At 40.1% G+C, this 21,143-nt stretch overlaps 1 protein-coding gene across 24 annotated transcripts in view; it reads left to right on the top strand.

The window, feature by feature from the left end:
• Positions 1-21,143, top strand: part of Dennd1a (DENN domain containing 1A) — a 507,493-nt gene that overhangs the window by 248,772 nt on the left and 237,578 nt on the right. For 22 of the 24 annotated variants that reach the window (XM_085681265.2, XM_048429136.3, XM_085681269.2 and 19 more), the window contains 3 exons: positions 4,167-4,247; positions 7,348-7,401; positions 19,832-19,942. In XM_085681265.2, coding sequence (XP_085537391.1) covers positions 4,167-4,247; positions 7,348-7,401; positions 19,832-19,942 — 246 coding nt within the window. Of the gene's footprint in view, positions 1-4,166; positions 4,248-7,347; positions 7,402-14,233; positions 14,360-19,831; positions 19,943-21,143 lie in introns of those variants that run through there. The other 2 variants (XM_048429152.3, XM_085681273.2) reach the window with 2 other exon arrangements.

Here is a 21,143-nt window from a genome sequence, read left to right as displayed (position 1 = left end):
CATTTGTTGAACTTTTCATTTATTTTATAAATGAAAAAATCTCGCCAGGCAGTGGTGGCACACACCTTTAATCCCAGCACTTAGGAGGCAGAGGCAGATGGAGCTCTGTGTGTTTGAGGCCAGCCTGATCTACAAGAGCTAGTTCCAGGACAGGCTCCAAAGCTACAGTGAAACCCTGTCCTGAAAAACCAAAAAAAAAAAAAAAAAGTTACAAATCACAAATCTCACTATTATTAGTGAGTTGAATATTTGCCTGTGTACCTAACTTTCTTTTCTTTTCTCTTCTCTTCTCTTTTCTTTCTTTCTTTCTTTCTTTCTTTCTTTCTTTCTTTCTTTCTTTCTTTTTGTAAAGGGCAACATTTTAAGTTAAAGTGATACAGCATGATTGTTAAATGCCATAAGTATTAAGTATTTTTCTTTTTGATTTATCTATAGTATCCTGGTTCTGAAAATGAAAGTATAGTTCCGTATTATTAGGCTTAAAGGGCCCCAAATCTGTGTGTGTTTATTTGCTTTAATTTTTCTCTGTATGATTCATATAATGTAGGCTCTCAGAAGGCCTGCAGTGGAGCACCTTAGTGAATCAGTATTTTCTTTCTTGTTTTACCCCAAACCCTTTTTTAATCTATGGCAAACAGAATCTTAATTTGCAGGGTTCCCTGAAACATGTTTTGGGAAATGGCTGTTTGGGGGTAGGGGGAGTATACAATATGTAAATCTTTTCTTTGAGTGTATTGTTCTCAGTGACAAATGTTTTCCAGAGGTCACAACAGATGGCAGGAATAGTTCGTAGAAATGGCTTCTCACTCTTCACACTGAGTGTGAAAGGAAGCATGAAGTCAGGAATTCTATCATAGAAGAACTGGTGTCTTTGATGAATGAGGTAGCAGGCTGCTTTGGGATCTGTTCATTGATTTCTGATGCACATTTGGCTTTGGTCAGGCATTCGGGTTTTCACTCAATTTGAAAGGTATTCTTAATAAATAAAAGTATGTTAACACATTGCCTCTAAACTGGAGACTGATTCATGTTTTTTTTTAACTCCACCTTTATGCTCTTTAGTTTTTAAAACAACAGTGCAACCTAACACTTTTTAAAATGTATCTAAAAATGTGTATTCCCATAGTCCTAGCATTCGAGAGACAGCCAGGAGAATCTGAATTCAAAACCATCCTTAAGTCCAAATGGAAACTCACGTGGCTAGCAGTTCACTTGTTGGGAAGTGAGCTTGAAGCCTGTCTGTATTACATGAGACCTTGTCTCAAAGAAATTAGAAAGGAAGGAAGGAAGGAAGGAAGGAAGGAAAGAAGGAAGGAAGGTAGGAAGGAAAGATGGGCAAGTGAAGGAAAACTTGGGAAAGGAGGGGTGCTATAAATTGAGCATAACCCTGTAGGATCAGTATTTTTGTCCTCTGAGCCTGGCGAGTTATGGGAAACCAAGATAAGTCACATGACTTAGTTGACTGGAGTCTATTTTTCTTGACTCAGGATTCCTACAAAGTTTGTTCTAGCCAAAGGAATTATAATAACATAGAGTAAGGACTGTGTCTCCAACTGACTTGTTCAAAAGTTGTTGACCATGAGATCAGAACAGGATGAAAGGAAGGGAGATTTCATTTGACAGTATACGTGGTCAACAAGCATGAAGACATTAACTTGAATCTTCAGCACCCACATAGCAGACAGGCATAGAGGCTGTCAGCATATAATCCAAGCACTCAGGAGGAGGGATATAAATCCTAGCTGAATAAATAAGCTCAGGAGTCACTGAGAGTCATTGTCTTAAAAAGTAAAGTGGAAGGCAATCTAGGAAGATACCTGACATTGGCCAGAGGCTTCCATGTATACATGCAAACACAAGAACACATACATACATCATATAAACATGGAAAACAAGACCCAAACAAAACCAGTATGGTTGTTCCCTAAAAACATCCTTCTCTCATCCAGAAGTTCTGGGATTGTTGGGTGAGATAAGCTTCTATTTTGGAAGGAATTTACGTGACCAATGAGTCACCAAGTGTTGTATCCTAAGGTGGGACATGGGGATTTCTGTGTGGGTCCTGACCCCATTGTTGTCAGACCCTGAACAGGAACTTGCATGAAAGGACTGACAAGAAACCTGAGCTGGGCATCTGCCTGCTTGGGTTTTGGAGTCAAAGGAGATGAAGGTATGTATGTGGGAAAATAGGGGTGGGGGATAGGCGTGATGTGAGATGTGGGAACTCAGTGGAGATCTGCAGAGATCCAAACAGGAAGGGAACCAGCAGTGGTGACTTGGTGCTTGGTGCCAGAGTATGAGATAGGAAGATCTAGCCCCAAGAGAGGGGCAAGACTTTTTTTTTTTTAACCTTTATGCAATGTAGTCACAGTATGCAAAGAGAAGGAACGTGATTCTGTATTGGCCTGGAATTGGAGACGTCATTGTGAAGCTAATGCTTTAAGTGTGTGAAGGAAAAAGTAAGTTGAGATGTGAAGTATGTGGTGACCTGTGTATGTGGTACTTGATGGCTCTGGCCACTGAAGACATGGCATCAACATTCCCAAGGAACAGCAAGCATAAACACATGGGGTTTCAGGATACATACCAGGGATATGTCTTCAAGACACAAGGTAAAGGGCCAAGAGGTTCCCAGTTTTCTTAGTGTGGAGCATCAAGACAATATACAGCAAATGAAAGCTGTGCACTTGTAGTAAGATAAATAAGAGCTAGATTCAAATGTTGAGGGATGGAATGCTTCCATAAGATGCCATGCTACAAAATGCTTTTGAAATGCCATGGGAGGGGTTGCCCAATAGAGATCTGAGATGAAATAGTCAGGAGGCAAGAACATCCTCAGTAAAGGACAAGCTGAGATTCATCAGGAGACTCATTCTGCAAAATGGGTGGTCTTGGTCCTACAGATTTAGGAAAGATGGGGGGTTTTCCAACAAAAGGAGTCTCAAGAGTGAGCCCTGCTGAAGGCCACTCATGCTTCTAAACTGATTTGATTGCCATGAGTACATGCACAGCACAACTGGACAGGATTTGATGGCAGTGCTGTGCTGAGGCATATTTCCTGGTTGTGGTGATTAAATGTGGTTGTTTGGAGAAAATGTGTGTGTGTGTGTGTGTGTGTGTGTGTGTGTGTGTGTGTGTGTGTGTGTATAGATGATGAAGTATAATGCCAACAACTCATTCTCAAACAGTTGAGGAAATAAAAGAGCCTTTATCTCTTTCTAAAATTGTTCTGTAGGTATGAAACTCCTTCAGAATTAAACCAACCCCATGCTCAAGCTCGTATGTCCTCTGAGAAACTTGACTGTCAGAGCACATACTGAATCAAACTTGAAAACTAAATTCATCCCTTTCATATCAGGCCCCCTGCCAAAAGCAGAGAAGGCTGAGGACCTGGACACAGCAATCCTGCCTCCCTCCTGGACTGTACAGCCTACTGTCCAATACGAGCCTAGTGCTTCACACTTCCTAACTTGGTGACTAGAAGGAACCAGTAGTTAGGGCATGGTTAACTATGTAAACTTAACTTTCTTTTATTAGCACACCGAGTTCCACAAGGAAGAAGTGGCTTTTGAATCTTTTTGAGTGCTGTTGTTTTGAGCATCTTAAAGGCGAATCTGTTTTGAGTCGAATAATTTGTGCTGCTTTGTATGTTATTCAGCTGCTCACTTTCCCTAATTAAAATGCACGACTGTTGTCCTGTATAACATGCTGGTGAACTTGTTTCATTTCTAACTTTCTGTAATTGGAGGCTGCTACATATACCCAGTGAACACTCAATAAAATTAGTTGAGGGTAATGATGATGAAGACAAGGCTCACAGTGTCATTGTTATTTCTCCCAACCACCTCCACCCTGGAAGTTCAGATTGTTCGCATTTAGAAGTTGTTGCTATGGAGTTGAAGGGATAGATTTGCTGAGAGCTTATGATATATGATCCATAAAAGGTGGTCATGGTAGGTGTCTGACTGAATAGAAAATGCCAAACTTGATGTGGGAGGATCTGTTTGGCTCTTGCATTTGAGCCATAAGCAATGTCTTTCATCCAGCTCAACTTGAATATCAAACCTATTTCTGTCTTGGGACCAGCGTCTCTCACCTTTCTCTCTGTGCACCAATACCGTACTGCAGGTCCAGCTTTTGTTACTTGAGCCTTTCCTGTCTTTCAGGAAAGTCAGTGGAATGAACTTCTGGAAACTCTGCACCGACTTCCCATCCCTGACCCTGGAGTGTCTGTTCATCTCAATGTGGTAAGTGGGACAGGATGGTGGCCACCCCATGAAAGGATGTTTGTATGAACCTTCAGAGGAGGCCAGAGCCACACTCGTAGCCTAAGCCCAGGTTCAAGACCGTCTGGGGTGTGGGATTCACTGAAGAATAGATGCTTCTCAAATGACCACTCATATTCTTAGTCATAGATGCAATGAATATGATGGCTGGAGCTGCTAGCCTCATCGCCCCATCCTTGGTCACCTGTATTCTCTCTGTCACAGTTAAAGCCCATTCTGGACCTTAGTGTTCAAATACTACCTTCCTCCTGTATGCCTGTTAAATCATGAATCCTTCAAAACCAATTCTGATTCTGCTTCCTGAGAAATCCTCCCCTGACCTCACAAGCTGAATTAGGCCTTCTCTTTGTCCCTAATCCTCTAGCATGCTCTTGGAGACTTATTTCCATCCTGTTGGAGTAAGCTGGTATCCAGTGCCTGTCGTTTGTAGACAGAGTGAGAGTTCTCATCCTCGTTTCTGGCCTACAGCAGTCATTATTTATTTGAGTGCTTTGAGATGCATCTTGTACATTGTATAGTGTGCCAAGGTAGAAATTCCTCTCAGTCAACTGATGGGAAATTTCTGTTCTAGTTGTCTATTTTGCTAGTGCTTGAAGTGATTTTAATCAAGACCTCTAACTGTACAGACTCAGCTTCCTTATTTGTCAGAAAGAGTGTATAGGATTTATTTCTATAATGCAGTTACTACATTATTTGAGCTCTTAAATGGAAGCCATTGTTGCCTTTATCAGAAATCTGTGGTAGACACCCTTTTCAGGCATCCACTGTCACCCAGACCTGTCTCCCTGTCCCGTAGACCTGGCAGATTAGAGAGCGTCCTCTTCAGCTTCTCAAGAAACAGACACTGCTTGTGTCAGGGAACAGGAAGGTGTCTGATTCCATAAGGCAAACTAGTGAGTTTTACCAGAATGGTATCAAAAGCCACAGTATTGCCAATAATGTTAACAATAACAAATCTATTTTATATGAAATATACACCTCTAGTGTTCAAAATTGTCCCAGTGTAGGTGTTAACATTCTCATGCTGTAGAGTTTAGAGAGGGAAAGTGCCCATGCAAAGTCATGTGATTTAGAAATGAAAGCTTAACTTTTACAATGCTAAGCTGAAAGTAGGAAGGGGAAGAGGCAGGGAGGGGAGGGAGGTGGGAAGCGGCAAAGAAGGAAAAAATTTACTTATGGAGGGTTTGCTCATGGGGAGTAGGGACTGCCAGAAAACATGAACAAGTGTGCTTTAGACCCAGTCATCACTAAAGCAGGGGAACCCTGCCTTTCTCTCAATCTTTTTTTGTAAACAGCTTGATCTCACGGCTTTAGCCTGTAATGACATCCGACAGGTAGCTGTGGAGCAGCCTGGCTAGGTCACCAGCTGCCTGGGAGGAAGGGACACTCCTTCCCCAAATGGCTGCACAGGCAGCATGCTGTCAGGCCTCAAGGACAAGCCAGCTCAGGGGTTGGAGGAACTTTTGGGTGTGCAGCTGTTTCATTCCAATGGATTCTCGGAATGTTTCTGACCTCTCCTGGTCCCCAGCATTTCATGGGCGATGGAGCAAGACAGAATCTCCAAGGACAGCCTGGGGACTAGTTGGTTTAGAGCTCTGCCGGCTCACTCTTTCCAATTCATTGCATCTGTAAAGGTTCATCCCCCCTCTTCACTAGACAGTCTTCTTCCCAAAATGCATTTTTATTTGAAGGACTAACATCTCATTTGTAATAGAAATCTTAAAATATTGGTGTAATGCCAAGCCTGGACTTTGTTTATTTAACCACTTTGTGCAAGAGAATGTGCCTATGTAGCTGGTGTAGGTAACTGAGGAAAGCAGAAATATAAACTAGCAGTTTGAACAATAATAATTGTGTATTAAAATCCATTTATTAATCTGGATGTGGTAGTGCATGCCTATAATCCCAACATTCTGGAAGAGGCAGGACGATCAGTACAAGACCAAAACCAGTCTAGTCTGTTTCAGACCAACTGGAGCTACTTAGTGAAACCCTGGGTTCAAATAAATAAAATAGGAAGATACCATTTGTTGTGTGCTAAATGTCCTCATGTATGATGTTCTTATTCAAACCCCTTTATGTTTGCGAATGAAAGCACAGACTTAAGAGTGCTACAACAGAAAGGGCTTGGGTGTGGTTAGTTACACTGCTCTGCATCAAGCCTAGTTCCTCTATATACTCACTGAGTCATCTGAGACTATTTGCCTCATTGAACATTAATTTATCATTAGTAATATGGAGATAATAGCTATCTTAAAATTTTGTTGTGGCAATTAGAAGTGATGTTTATAAAGTATTTAATGTAAAATTTTCCATAAGCAGGTATTCAATAAATTTCTTTTGAGTGTCAGACAAGCAGATCATTGTTGCCATCATTAGTAGTACAGCTTGTCTCCAGGACCCTTTATTTTAGAAAGACTATTCAATTCATTTTTCTAGAAACCTACTTACTCTCCCATTACCCAGAAGCAAGGGGTTGGGGGAGAAGTCCAGATTTGAGCTGAATCTTTCTGCACTGGAGCTTCCCTGGCCTTTCACAATCAATCTTTAAACATCCATCCTTCCAGTACCACTTACCATTATCTTCCAGGCATTTAGAAGCAGCAAAGGAGGTAGCATTAGTTTAGCCAGTTTTTATTTAACTTGGAGATACAGACTTCTTACAAACATGGAAATGCCTCATTATGTCTTGAAGTCTTTCTCACCCAGGCTCCAACTCTCTTCCATGACAATCACACTGTAAGTCAGGAGCTCATTCTCCATTGGCAGCCATCTGTATCCATTTCAGATAGAGTAGCCTTTGACTGGGACTGTCCTGAGCATCATATGAGCAGATTTTGACTACCCCTAAAGACATTTGATCTTTAATGCTGATGAATCAATGCATTGATCCAACATTAGCCTAAGAAGCTCTAATGTGGATATTTACTACAAGAAAACACAGCTCCCTCATCTGAGTAAGGAAGATGCTTCAGAACATTTACCTAAATTTGGCGTTAAGTCAAGTGCAAGTTAGCTCATCTTGAAAGAATATGCAGCTTGTGTTTTTTTTCTTTTCCAGCATTCTTATTTCACTGTGCCTGATACCAGAGAGCTTCCCAGCATACCTGAGAATGTGAGTACTTGGAACGGGAACATTACATTTGTTTGTTTGCTGCTTGTGTTTTTAAAACAATAGGGTGTGTTTTCAATGCTATTTACAGTAGATTACTAAAAGAAAAATAAAAGGAACAATGGATTATAAATAGCAAAAGTAACTTGAAAATATGTATAGAGTACAGACACAAGAAAAGGTATTCTTCATATTTCTCACAGGTAATCCCTTACAGTTGATATTTATTCATTCCAGTCTTTTTAGGACATTTTCACAAGACTAAAATCACATATTAGAAGAACATCTTAGATTTTCATAATTAAGAATCATTGTTGTCCACTGCATAATACTCCATTGGAGGGCACATAGGTGTTCTTTCACAATGGAGTCTCAGATTTTCCTTTCTCTCATCATAAGATTAGATGTTCCATGTAAATGATTATTATGGCAGGTGTATATAAGTACACACACTTCTATGTTCACTTCTCAGAAAGCTCTTCACTTCATAGTAAGTGAAATGGGATGTGCATCCTCACCTTCCGAGGGCTGAGAAGCAGCGAGCTAAAGTGATAGACGCATAGGTTCTTGTTTGCCCCCTGAGTGACCATTCTCCATTAGATCACATCTGCAAAATGCTTTACTTGATTATAAATTGTACAATGTATAATAAAACCTAAAGAGATGCCTGCAAGGTAGATGGTAAAATATAATAGCATGAAATTGACTCTTTTTTCCACTTCAGTTTAGTAATTTTGAGCACATTTCCATTCTGTTGTCTCCAGAATTTTTTTCATCTTTCAAAATTGTAGCTCTGGATCCAGCAACCAATAACCATCAGTGCATGGAAACCATTATTCTAACTATGATTTCTGCCTACTTTTAAGTACCATGAATTTTTTACTATCTTTTGAGACAGCATTTCTCTGTGTAACTCTGGCTGTTCTAGAACTCACTCTGTAAACTAGTCTGACTTCTAATTCAGTGATACACCTGCCTCTTTTTCCCAAGTACTGGGGTGAAAGGTGTGTGCCACCACCTCAATATACTGTTTATCCTTTTGTGTCTGGCTTCTTCCACTTAACATAAAGCCTTTGAAGTTTATTTGTATTGAAACAGGTGGCAAAATTCCTTCCTATTTAAAATGATGTCTCCAAACAGACTCCAAAGAGGAAAATTCATAGCCTTGAATGCTTTTGTAAGAACAAAGAAGTTGAGTTTGAATTCAAGAAATTAAAGTGCTGGGCGTATAGATCAGTGCTCAACACTTTGGTCAATGTGTGCAACGACCTAGGTTTTCTCTAAAGCACTGTAGAATATCAAAAAATAGAAAGAATAAAAATAAATAAGCCAAAATTAGAAAAAATTTTAATTTATTGTTAAGATAATATTGCAAACCAAGACTTCTTAAGAACTTGGAAAGATAAATTGGAGGGAGCGGCTGGAGGGAGGAAAGGGATGAAGAAAAGTGATATAATTATATTATAATAAAAATGTATGTTAAAAAAACTTTAAAAGATGCATAGATATCTCTAATAAATTTGGAAACTAAAATAAAAAAATATTTTAGCAAGGTGTGACTGGTTAAGATAAACATAATATGGTTAGAGAATAACTTGGGAAGATAAACACATTGCCATCTCCACTCTCTCTTCTATACATACATCAGTGATCCATTTGCTTTATTAGCATGTTCAAGGATCTAGTTTATAGACAAGGTGTGTGTCTGTGCAGTGAGTGTTTATGTCATGTTTGTGTGCATGTATGTGATTATGTGTACGCGTGATATAAAGGAAGAGTGTTCAGCTTCGCTCATCTCAGAGGAAGTGGTTCTCAGGCAGATGTCTTTCTTTGTAGCCTTTGGACAGTGCTGTCCAGAGCTCTTAGGGTTCTCGTGGAGCCCTAGGGAGATAGATGGCTGGCTGACCAGAGTGTTGGGTGCCTGCCCCTGTCTTATGTAGATCTAGTTAATTTATCACTGCTTAAATTGGGAGTTGTGTAATACTTGAGACAAAAAAAAAAAAGATTTCTTTGATTTATTTTTAAAAAATAACCTAAGTTAACAATTTAACAACATACAAGGGGGACCATACTAAATGCATACCTCCACAGCTGATTCTTCATGTTTAATGTTCAATGATTATTAAGAACATTTGCCCATGTCATTCAAAATCTATCACAAAAATCACCAGAGGTGCATATTAAAACTGAGTGTAATTATCACTATCCCTTCCCCAACCTTAATGCTGTGCTCCCTCCAACGTTTGATGACTCTCTCCCCAGAACTTTCTCTGTGATTTTATAGGGTGACCATGCTGAGAATCTGTTTGTGCAGTAGACTTTGTTGTTGTTGTTTAAGCCAGGGTTTCTCCTTGTAACAGCCCTGAAAATCCTGGAACTCACTTTGTAGACCAGGCTAGCATTGAACTCAGAATTCTACCTGCCTCTGCCTCCCGAAGTGCTGGGATTAAAGGCATGCACCACCACTGCCTGGCTAGACTTTTTTAATAGATAGATAGATAGATAGATAGATAGATAGATAGATAGATAGATAGATAGATAGATAGATAGATAGATAGATAGATAGATAGATGTGTACATTTGTGTTACTGTGTGAGTATATCCCATATCATTGATGGTGCTTTAGGGGGTCATAAGAGGGCATCAAATCCTCTGCAAGTGAAATCACAGGCAGTTCTGAGCCACCATATGGGTGCTGGAAACCAAATCTTAGTCTTAGGCCCTCTGGAATAGCAGCCAGTGTTCTTATCCACTGAGTCATCTCTCCAGCCCCCTTCATACTTTTAACATGTCCCTGCTGCTACATCTCAGGATGTGTTTGTTTGTTTCGTGTATCACGTATTGCTTTTCTTATGTGAGATAAGAATTTTATGCCCCTTCCCAGAAACCCAGGCTCTCATTCGTCCATTTTTCCCCCATTTTTCTTCTGTTTAGTGGTCAGATTGTGGTTCCTTTCTTCTCTTGTACAACTTGCCTTATGTGAGATCTTGGGTTTAACATCTTCCTCTTTCTTAGTTTTAGTCCTCGTTCTGTGCAAGCATTCTCCAACAGTGTCCTGAGAGTGTGTTTGTTGTTGGAAGCCACAGTTTTGAACTTGTGTGATTGGATAGCATGAATGGGGAATTCTAGTTTTCAGATCACTCTCCTTCCAGAAATGTGAATGCATGTTCACTGGCTACTTTTTACTCTTATAGCTTTGGAGGTTTGGTCAATTTGATCCCTGTTATTATTTTTTATGATCTGTTGTCTTCTAAAGTCCTGAAATTGAACAATGACATACTTAATAGGTCTGTTTTCACCCATTGTCCCTGGCACTTATTATCTTGTCTGATTTGGAAACTCACATCCTTACAGCTTACAAGTATTCTCACATTATTGGGTTTTTTTTTTAATCTTCATTTCTCTTTTCTGTGGCAGATAGGATTAAACCTCCTGTATTGATCCACTGATGTTCATTTTCTCTTATGTTTCCCATATTTGTCTTTTAGATTGACCTCTATCTACTTTCTTCAACATCCTTTCCATTCTTCCACATTTCCTTCTTTGGCCATCTCATTGTTCTCCTTTTAAAAAAATGCCTCATTTTAAATGTGAGACTTTTATTCCCAGATTTTAAAATTAATTCTAATTCTTTTTCCTCCTCTTCCTGATCTCCCTCCATTGTCCAGACTTGTCAGTGGACACCAGCAACACTCCCAGATCAGTCTCCTGAGCAGCTAGTGCCTTTTGACCATCCTCACTTTAACTGGTATCTCCAGGCCCTTCTGGTTCTACATGGACAGGTTCAAAAAGCCCACTGAGGAGCTGGGGGCTTGAGAGAAGAATCTTGGGAATGAATCACTTCCTTTTCATTTGTGCCCTTTCCTAACCTCTGGAGGCTGACCAACTCCACTTCCTGAGCTTTCCTGAGGCTCTGTGTATAAGCTGGGTTTGGCACTTTTTGCCATGTCTACCCACCCATCTCAACCTTAGTGTCCAGCTTTCCCTTTCATCCTCCACCAACTCTCATGTCACCTTGGATCAGATGATCTTTCGTTATCTGTCTTATGCGTTGTTGGATTCTTTTTAAAAGTGTCCTCGGGTGGTACTCACTATATGATTGCTCTCAATCTCCTTCTTACTCCACTCCCCAAGCCATGATAGCCAGAAATGCCTCCAGGAATTACCCAATGTGCCCTCAGTGATAAATGGTCCCAGGTTGAGAATCAATTCATTAATAACACCATTTTAGAGTTTAGTACATTGACACCTCTCTTCTGTTTTTCAAAGTTCATAGCTTTGAAAATGCTTTTACTTGATTTTCCCTTGAGGTGTTGGGAAGAAAAGAGAAACTTGGAATTTCTCTCTGAGAAAATACCTAGGTACATGTCGTGTTCTTCTATGCTAAATAATAACAGGATAAAAATGGTTACCTGGATATGAATTGTCATTTTATTTTAAGGGCCAAGAATTCCTTAAGTACTTGATTTTAAAGTCGCTAAACGTTTTTATAATGCCTAAATTTCAGCACTATAACTACTTAAATGTTTGTCTAAACTGTCTTTTCCATATAACCACCTTGAGTTCCTGGCTACATTGTATGTTACCTCCCCTGCCCCACCATTTTTGAAATTTCGATTTTTCTCTGCTGGTTTTGTCACTAATGAACTAATTCCCTGTGTATGACCCATTGTCCCCTAAATCCTCCTTTGCACACCAGTAGAAGGCTGTTCTTGTTTGTTTCTGAGAAGAATAATAGTACCAGTCTGTCAGTCTCTTTTAAGGCACACCATTCCATTTTAATCCCTGCAGCTACTCTGTGAGAGGTGGATGTGAGCCTCATTTCACATGCACAGAGCTCATTCGCTCTGGTTGCTAACCTAAGTCTGCAGGTCAGTGGGATTTAGCAACCCAGGTTCTAAGGTTTGACTCCCTGGGGTTGACTTGTGATATTCATGAGAAAAAATATTTTATATCTGAAATATACAACATAGCAAAGAAGCTTTTCCTCTCAGGAGACACTGAACTTTGTGAGACCAATTTGTGTAGGTTTAAAACAGAATCACTGTAGAGCTCTTGTCATGTTGAAATTTGCATTTTAATCTCTTAGTGATTTTTCAAGGATTAATTTAAAATGACTAAATTGATGCATTGCAGATTGAAACAAGCAATAACCACAGTGCTGTTAATGTGATATAGTCTTCTGTCATGGAAATAACATGGGTTTCAGAGACAACCAGACACAGGGCCCTACTCACTTGGGCCCTTGGATTCCTGTTTTCTTGGAACCTCAGCATTCTTATCTAATCAACAGAAACATGAAGAGCAGAAGAAGTCTTAAATGTTAAGTTCTAAAGACAGTGCTGAGTCCCACCAGAACCTATTCTCCTTGTTCTGATTTCCTTGAGTATTCTAGTTCTGACCTCTTTGAGGTCTCTGTGATTGTGAACTAAGGAACATGATTTCCGGTGGCTTGTCTTTTCTGAATGTTAGCTGATATTCTTAGTTGTACACTTTAATGTCATCCCTTTCATGAGATATGTCTTTCATGGAGCCACAAAAAGCTCTTGGTGATCTCTGTTATCATTGGTGTGGCAAATAGAATGCCGGCTCAGTGCTTGTCATGGAAGGGCCGATCTAAATTTAGGAAAGTAAGCAACTGAAGGATGCATGGCCTTTGGCACATGGAATCTAACAACATTCTAATTCTAATGACATCAGAGAAGGATTAATGTAAAGAAGAAAGAGCTAGTACTTGTTTAACGCCTACTGTGATTCAGACCAGGCAGCATTTATTATATCCTAAGCTTTTACACCAGCTCCTCTGAAAAAGAAGGAGACCCAGAGCTGTAAATTCACTTATCCAGCCAAAACTGAAATTCACACCTGGACAAGTCTAATCCCAGTGCAGAGAGGCTTCTCTGTCTCGGCTCCAGTGCTACCTCTACTCCCCAATGAGATCATTAGTGGAAGCAATATGATTAATTGCATGGATAACTAGTTAATACCACCTCTCCTTTAAGGATGGAGGATTAGTACCTGGAGCTTATAGATTCTTGACATAAAACTATATGCTATTAATGAATGACTGGCTGGTGGCAGATGAACTGACTAAGCGCCCGACACTGAGAGAGGGAAAAGAACATCTATGTACAGCTGGCTTTTGCACCAATTTGTCCACAAGTTGTTAAGGAAAAGCAAACATGGAAAATTAATTCTTTTCACTTTCAGCTCCTTGTTAAAGTTAATTCTCATTATTTCTCCAGTTTCTCTGTAAAAGTATTTTCTTTCTTTTCACAAAAAAAAATTTACTCTGTAATTGCTCATCAGGATTTTTTGTGTCTATCTTGATAACATGTAGGAATAAATTTATAGTCAGTAATTAAATGAGCACAAATCTTTATAAATTTTAAACAGGTGACCTTCATTCAAGAGAAAGTCACAGTTCACGGGTAGATGTGTAGTAAAAATTACATTGTAAACTGGCTGCATAAGAGATATTTTGTTTTGAAGTTTATTTTTGATTAATGGATAGTCATATAGACTTTAATTTGAAATATTAAACAAACCCGTCTTTTTATCTGGTCAGTGTCATACCAAGTGGTTAATGATGCAAGGAAAGTGTTTAACTGGATGGTTATATGTGACATTGCCCAGACTCCACTTTGTTAAAAGATGTACATGGTATAGAAAAGATTTATGAAGTCAATGTGACTTTCAAAAGTAAACAAAGTAGAGATGGTTCAAGAGGGACTATTATCGAGTACTGCGATTGTTCTTATGAGTTGCCAGATAATTGTTTATTCTAATGGTCTTTCCCTTCACACAGAGGGATAAAGCTGACCTCAGGGACTCTGCTTTCTTTCCTGAAATACGCTTCTCTCATTTGACTGCTCAGATGAGTTGGTGGATTATTTTCCTTGGCAGATTATTTTGGAACCCAAAATTTGTAATTCGCTTTTAAGAATCTGGTGCCACTAAGGTAACTTAAATTCTCTCTTTTTTAAATCACTTAGGGATTTAAAGGTTTTTTTTGTTTGTTTGTTTTTTAATATTGCAAAGTTAGGGATTGGTGATGCAGCAGCTCACTTACTCAGAGCTCTTAGTCAAGGGGATGCCCGAAGCTCAAGATCTGGGACCAATTTGGGCAATGAAGCCAGACCCTGTCTCTCTTTAAAGAAAAAAATCATATTGTAAAACATTTGAATAAGAGTTATTTTAGGACCTGAGATCCATTGGCACAACCAAGCCTCTGGCCTAGGAAGCTGCCTCTAGAAGGAGTGCAGTGAGTCTTTATTCCTGTACCCTACTGGAGAGTCTCAAAGATTAATCAAATGACAGACTGAAGCAGACTAGCATCTGCTTTGAAGGCTCCAAGGAGTACCCAGCTTAGAGGTGATTCTTTGGTTTGAGGATTATCTCATTTCCCTATGGTATTGAACCTAAGACGCTTTCTTTCTAAGGCACTTGATATTGTCTCCTGAGCCCAACCCATTCCATCCCCATCTCTGACCTCCACCTGCTTCATAACATCAGGCATGAATCACAGTGAGTATGAAGTCCCCAGTGACCTAGGCTGTGCTGGAGCCAACAGGGAACAAGGAAGAAATGACTATTGGGAGATGCTTCGCAGGAGCATGCTCTTCTTTGTCTGGGCTGAGACTTTCACATCTTTTTGTACAGATCACAAATGAAAGACAAGAATATTGTGGTATTTTATTTATGTTTTAATAAATAAATAAATAAAGCTTACCTGAATATCAGAAGGGCAAAGCTAAGCCACTAGAGGTCAGGCAGTGGTAAGACACACCTCTAATCCCAGGAAGAGAGAGGCTGATGAATCTCTGTAAGTTCAAGGCCACCCTGGGCTACCCAAGATCAGTGCAAAAAAAAAAAAAAAAATTCCAGATGGTGATAGGTCATACCTTTAATCCCAGTACTAGAGAGACACACCTTTAATCTGATACTAGAGGGAATATAAAATGGGAGGAGAGATAGGCTTAGTCTGCTTAGTCTACAGGGTCGCCCAGCCTTGATAGAGGTGAGACTTCTCTAGTGGCTTGGCTTCTGATTTTCAGATTATCTGTCTCTGGGATTTTACTGTTGATGCTACATGAGAGTTCAAGGACTTGCTGCAGCACATTCATCCTCTGGTTCACCTTCCATGCTGCACTGTCTGGAGTCCTCCTTAGGTTTGAGTTCTGGCCAGACTGGGAAATAGGCACCTTCATACCCGCTATCCAGCCATCCAAGGGATAGGTGAAGTAGAAGGTATGTAATAAAGTTCAATCAGGGAAAGGAATGTCCTTAAGCGTAGAAACACACTGGCAGTACATAAACTAATACCAGAGCCCAGAGTCCAGAAACAGTGCTTCAAGCAAGGTTCTCCTTTCCTGGCATGTGAATTCCCTAGCAGTAACTGGCAGAGGATAAAGGACTCAGGTTTAGCTGTGATGGGGTTGCAGAGTTCAGAGACCCCAAGCTGAGGAACAGGTAGCAGAATTGCCTTGTTGGACAGAAATGGTGGTTGTTTAGGAGGATTGACACTCTATTAAACAAGTAGACACTGAAATGTTTGGACAAAAGATGTGGTGCGCAGAACCTTGCAATTCCAAAGGCCAGAGGCCCAGAGAGCCTTTCTTCTCCCCTCTCCAAGTCTAATTTGTTGTCAAGTACTGTGGTTAGTGTCTTTCACATGTACACCTAAAGCTTTCCTCTGACTTGTTTATACATTTGGATTCTCCCCTGTCCCTACAAATGTGTCAGTAACCAGTTAAGTAGTTTGCCTTTTTTTCCATCTTCTATGAGCTTTGAGGAGATCTTTAAAAAAAAATTACGTAAAAATATTTGTAGCTGTTTTTCCTGCATGTATATCTGTGGGATGTGAGTGTGTGTGTGTGTGTGTGTGTGTGTGTGTGTGTGTGTGTGTGATATGTCCCCAGAGGTTAGAAGAGGGTGTCAGATCCTCTGGAACTGGAGTTAAAGACAGTTGTAAGCTGTCATGTGAATGCTGGGAATTGAACCCAGGTCCTCTGGAAGAACATCCAGGGTTCTAAACTGCTGAGCCATCTCTCCAGTCTCAAGGAGAGCTTTTTGAAACACAAATATGAACCTGTTTTCTTTTCTGTGTGCCCTTCGCCAATATTAAGTTGCTGGTCACCTCATCTGACTCAGCCTGATTTTCTATCAGGTGTCTTTTTCTTCCGATACACCACACTGTCTGCTAGAACACTCTCCTGTGCCCCGCTCACACCAGAGCCAAAGGCCAGGTAGTCTTCAGCCACTTGTTTCCTCCACATGTGGATTTATTCTTTCAACAAACTGCTAGATGTTGGGATTTGTAATTCTCTCAAAGGTACTCAACCTAGAAGGAAAACACACTTAAATCTGAGTTACTATTAGATAGGAACAAATTGTCATGGAAATACAAAGGAATGTTTGGCAGTAGAGTCCAGGAGGAGATGACACGGGGCTGGGTCTTGTCAAATAAATGGGCATGTTTAGAGCAGAGAAGAGTATTCTGGGAGGAAATAAAGGCCTGGGGGTGGGAAATGGCAGGGTAAGTCTGAGAAGTTGAGGTTTACCATGGAACTCAAGCTTTTGGGCACTTGACAGCAAAAGGGAGATCCCTGTCTCCACGGGGCTTTCTCTGAGCCCAAACTTGGCAGGAACTAAGAGTGAGCCAGGCCCCCTTTGCCCTGCAGGTGCTCTTCCATCCAAGAAGTTTCTGGGTTGGGGCTGTTGGCACTCCCTCCCACTCTGGCGGGTGGCATCCCAGAAGGAAAGAGGCAGGGGAGGAAGCAGATAAGAAAGACAGCTTCTGTTTAGACACAAATATCTTGGTGATCAGCACAGATGGGATGAGAAATACCAAAAAAAGTACATGACAGTTTAGAAAGAATTTGGCTAAATGTTACATATTTTTAACATACCTGTGTAGGGTTTTTGAATCAAGCACCTGAGTCACTCAGATTTTAACTGAGAATGGGGGCCTGCTGCAGTCAAATGGCGTCTTATTTCAGGAACAGACCCTTCCCCATCCACAAAAGGATCTGTGTGTGTGAGTGTGAGTGTGAGTGTGTGTGTGTGTGTGTGTGTGTGTGTGTGTGTGTGTGTGTGTGTGTTTTCCTCCCACCAAAATAAGGCACAGGATTTGTCTCTGACGCTGTGTCTCCCTATTTGGACGGCAAGCTGTGTAACATATTTCTCCTCAGCGTGAAGCTTCTTGGCAGACTCTTGAGGCCACGTTTTGGTGGCTTCAGAGTTATCTTTGGATCTGTCAAAAGTGCTAATGGGCTTTCTGGCCTTCTTTAAGCTCCTCATTTCTATTTTCTTGTTACTTCCATCTTCTTCTAAAAGAAAAATTCCTATAATTTATCAGCAGTTAAGCTCTTTCTGAAATGCTCAGCTGAGGGCCTCATATTTGTTTGTGAAGACTGCTCTGCCGTGTCACTGTCTCTGGAACAAACCCCACCCTGACATCATTAGCTCAGCGTTCCTCAGTCCACTAGGCAGAGAAATGCTTCTTGCCCAGTTCCATCCGCCTTTAGTGCTCATTTTTATTTTTCCATGGAGTTTGTTAGGAAGCAAGCTGATAAGGCAGTTAACAGATAAACTTCAGATTCAAGAGAACTGCTCTTGTCTCTTCCCTTCTTACTGGGTGATCTTTAGAAGCAGCTAAGACTTTCCAAGCTGTTGTTTCTCCTTGTAGACATAGCACTGTCTACCTAAAGGTTATTAGGAAGACTAGAAAGAACACAGATAAGGCACACTTGGCTTGGCATATAAAGATTCTGTTGTAAGGAGAGTGCTGCTGCTTATTAGTTCCCTACTGCCTGGCTAGCTTAGACCCGAAATAATCACAGAAACTGTATTAATTAAATCACTGCTTGGTCCATTAGCTCTAGCTTCTTATTGGCTAACTCATATTAATTTAACCCATTTCTATTAATCTGTATATCACCACAAGGTCGTGGCCTACCAGCAGCAAAGTTTTAGCAGGCCTGCTTCTCTCTGACTCCACCCTCTTCCTCCCATGCTATAGGCCAAGCCAGTTCTTTATTCATTAATCAATAAAAGCAACACATAGACAGAAGGACTTCCCACATCAGGATTCCTATATAAATAGGGGTTTCCCTTTCTTTGCACATATATTTTCTCTTATACCTTAAAAGTGTTATATTTTTAAACCTTAGACTGAATTTTCTGTTGTCCACTTATCATGTGACCTTTGCCATATTACATCACTTCTGTACCTCTGTTTTATATCTTTAAATAGAGAAAGGTTCAAGAAATGGATTTAAGGTTAAGCAAAATGACCTGTATAAAGCCTCATCACGGTAGAGTAAGTGAGCAGTATCTAGGAGGCACAGTGTAGGGGGGGGACTCAGTATATAATGCTATCAATCCACTTGCTCTTTATTTGTGAACTTTGATGGTTAGCCTAATACTCTGGTCAAACAATAATAAATGATGAGATAAGGGCTCATTCTTATTTATCTTTAGCCATAATATTGTTGAGAAGTACTTTATGCTATTTTGCATATAAAATTACTGGTTTACTTAAATTATGTGTTGTAGATCTTTAATTGTGATAAACTGCCACTCATGGCACCAGCTTTCCTTCCCTCTCGTTTCCTGAGAGTTCTATTGAACAGCATTAAAAACCTGTAACATTAAAAATTAGCATATTCATGTATATTATTAATGTCAGGTAGATGTACAAAGGGTTATAGAATGAAATGCTCTCCATTTCCCTGCTGAAATCTGAAGAGTCCTAATCCATAATGCTAATTAAAAGAATGAAACCCAGGTTACAGGGGAAAAACAAAAGCAGGTTAAAATAAAGCAATTGTCACAACTTGCTGCTGTTTATCTACAGTTCCCCCCTTTTGAGTGAGTTTTTGAAATTGCTTTAATTCTACCAGAACCATTTTGGGGAGTGTATGCTATGGATACCAGCAGAAAGGATGAGGCAGATAATGCCCTGCTTTTGTGCTATAAAAAACTTGGGCACTTTTTTTTCTTGGTTATATGACACGGTATCTTGGAAAAGTTATAGGGCTTAGGGCCCAAAGATCAGAGGAGAATCCTATCTTCGTTGCTTATTAGACCTTTTGATCTTGGAGAATTTCCCTCAGACTGAGTCTCCTCATTTTTGAGATTGCAGAATTCCTGTGCTTCTTTGGGAGCAACTTGAAAAACAAACACAGTGCTCTGTATGACCTTGAGTTGTAACCCATAATCACCACACAAGGTTGCAGTTGCTCAGGATGCTCATCTCCAAGGCCTCTTTGAACTTTGCATTTCATGGTTTCACACCTGATTAGAGCTTGGGCTCCCAGGTAGAAGGAGTGGACAAGGGAAGAGTACATGGCCTCCTGCTTTTATGAGATACTTTTGTAATGAGAACAAACAAAATAAGCCACAAGCCTTGCTTTCTTCTTTCTCCTAGAGAAATCTGACAGAATATTTTGTGGCTGTGGATGTGAACAACATGTTGCATCTGTACGCCAGCATGCTGTATGAGCGCAGGATCCTCATCATCTGCAGCAAACTCAGCACCGTGAGTAGACCGTCCCGAGACGGCTTTGCAGTCACTTAATTTTAATTGAAAGATTATATCGGCAAGATTAAAGACAATTTTAGGGAAATGAATCAGCCACATTCCCCTCATATGGTAATACCACTGTCATTAATTATTCATGTCCCTTTACTGTGTCAAAGCCCATTTCATTTATTCTTGCAATCTCATGATCAATTATAAATAGTTTTCCTCTTGATTGTACGTTATGAACATAGTGCCTATCTCCACATAAGCTTATTATTGTTTCTTTAAAATGTTGGCACTGTATTCCATTGTAGTGATGTAGTCATGGTTTACTAAAGTTTTCTTCTCTTGTTGGTCATTTAGGTGGTTCATAAATAAATTCTCTAGTAGATGGGGTCTGCCAAATTGTTTCCCCAGAAGGCGTAGGCCTGTGTACAGGAATGTTGTCATTTGTATACACTTTCACTACAGCTTTTGCTAGAACTGTCTCTGCCTTTGTATGTATTGTCTGTGTGCTTGTGCTACATTTTAATCCTACAGGAAAAATATGTAAAAATGATATGGCAAGTTTTAATTTTGATGACTTTGGTTAGAGGTAACTATTGTCCATGAGTTTATTTCCTGTGAGTATTTTGTTAATCTTTTCCCATTTACCTCAAATGTTTTTTGATGATTAGTTCTGTTTTGTGGTATTTTTAACAATTGTGTGTGTTTACATGTGTAGAAATGAATGTGTACATGCGGGTATACATGCATGTGTATTTACATGCTTGTAGAGGCCCAAGGTTAATGCTAGGTGGTTTCCTCTACCTCATATGTTGTTGTTGAACCTGGCACTCGATGTTTAATCAGGGATTCCCTGTCTCATCTTCCTGTCAACTGAGATGACAGGAAAGCCACTATCCCACCTGGCTATTTTAAGTGAGATCAGTAGATCTGAGCTGCAATCCTCACACTTACAGGGCAGGTGCTTTACCCACTGAGTCATCTCTCAAATTCTGGTTTTGTCTGTTTGAGATAGAGTTGTTGCTTCATAATATAAACTGGTCTTGAACTCACTTTGTAGCCCAGACTTGCTTCAAATTCATGGGCTGACATTGCTCCTACTTCAGCCTGAGATTCCAGTGTGGGCTACTATGCCTAGCCTGAGGTTTTTCTCATAAGTTAGAGTGAGTCCTTTGTGTGTTGTATTACTAATAAACATTTAACATAAGTT

This window comes from Myodes glareolus, chromosome 21 (assembly GCF_982192425.1).
Source record: "Myodes glareolus chromosome 21, mMyoGla1.1, whole genome shotgun sequence".
NCBI lineage: Eukaryota > Metazoa > Chordata > Mammalia > Rodentia > Cricetidae > Myodes > Myodes glareolus.
Note: the sequence above shows the minus strand (reverse complement) of the source record. Positions and strands in the feature narration are given on the sequence as shown.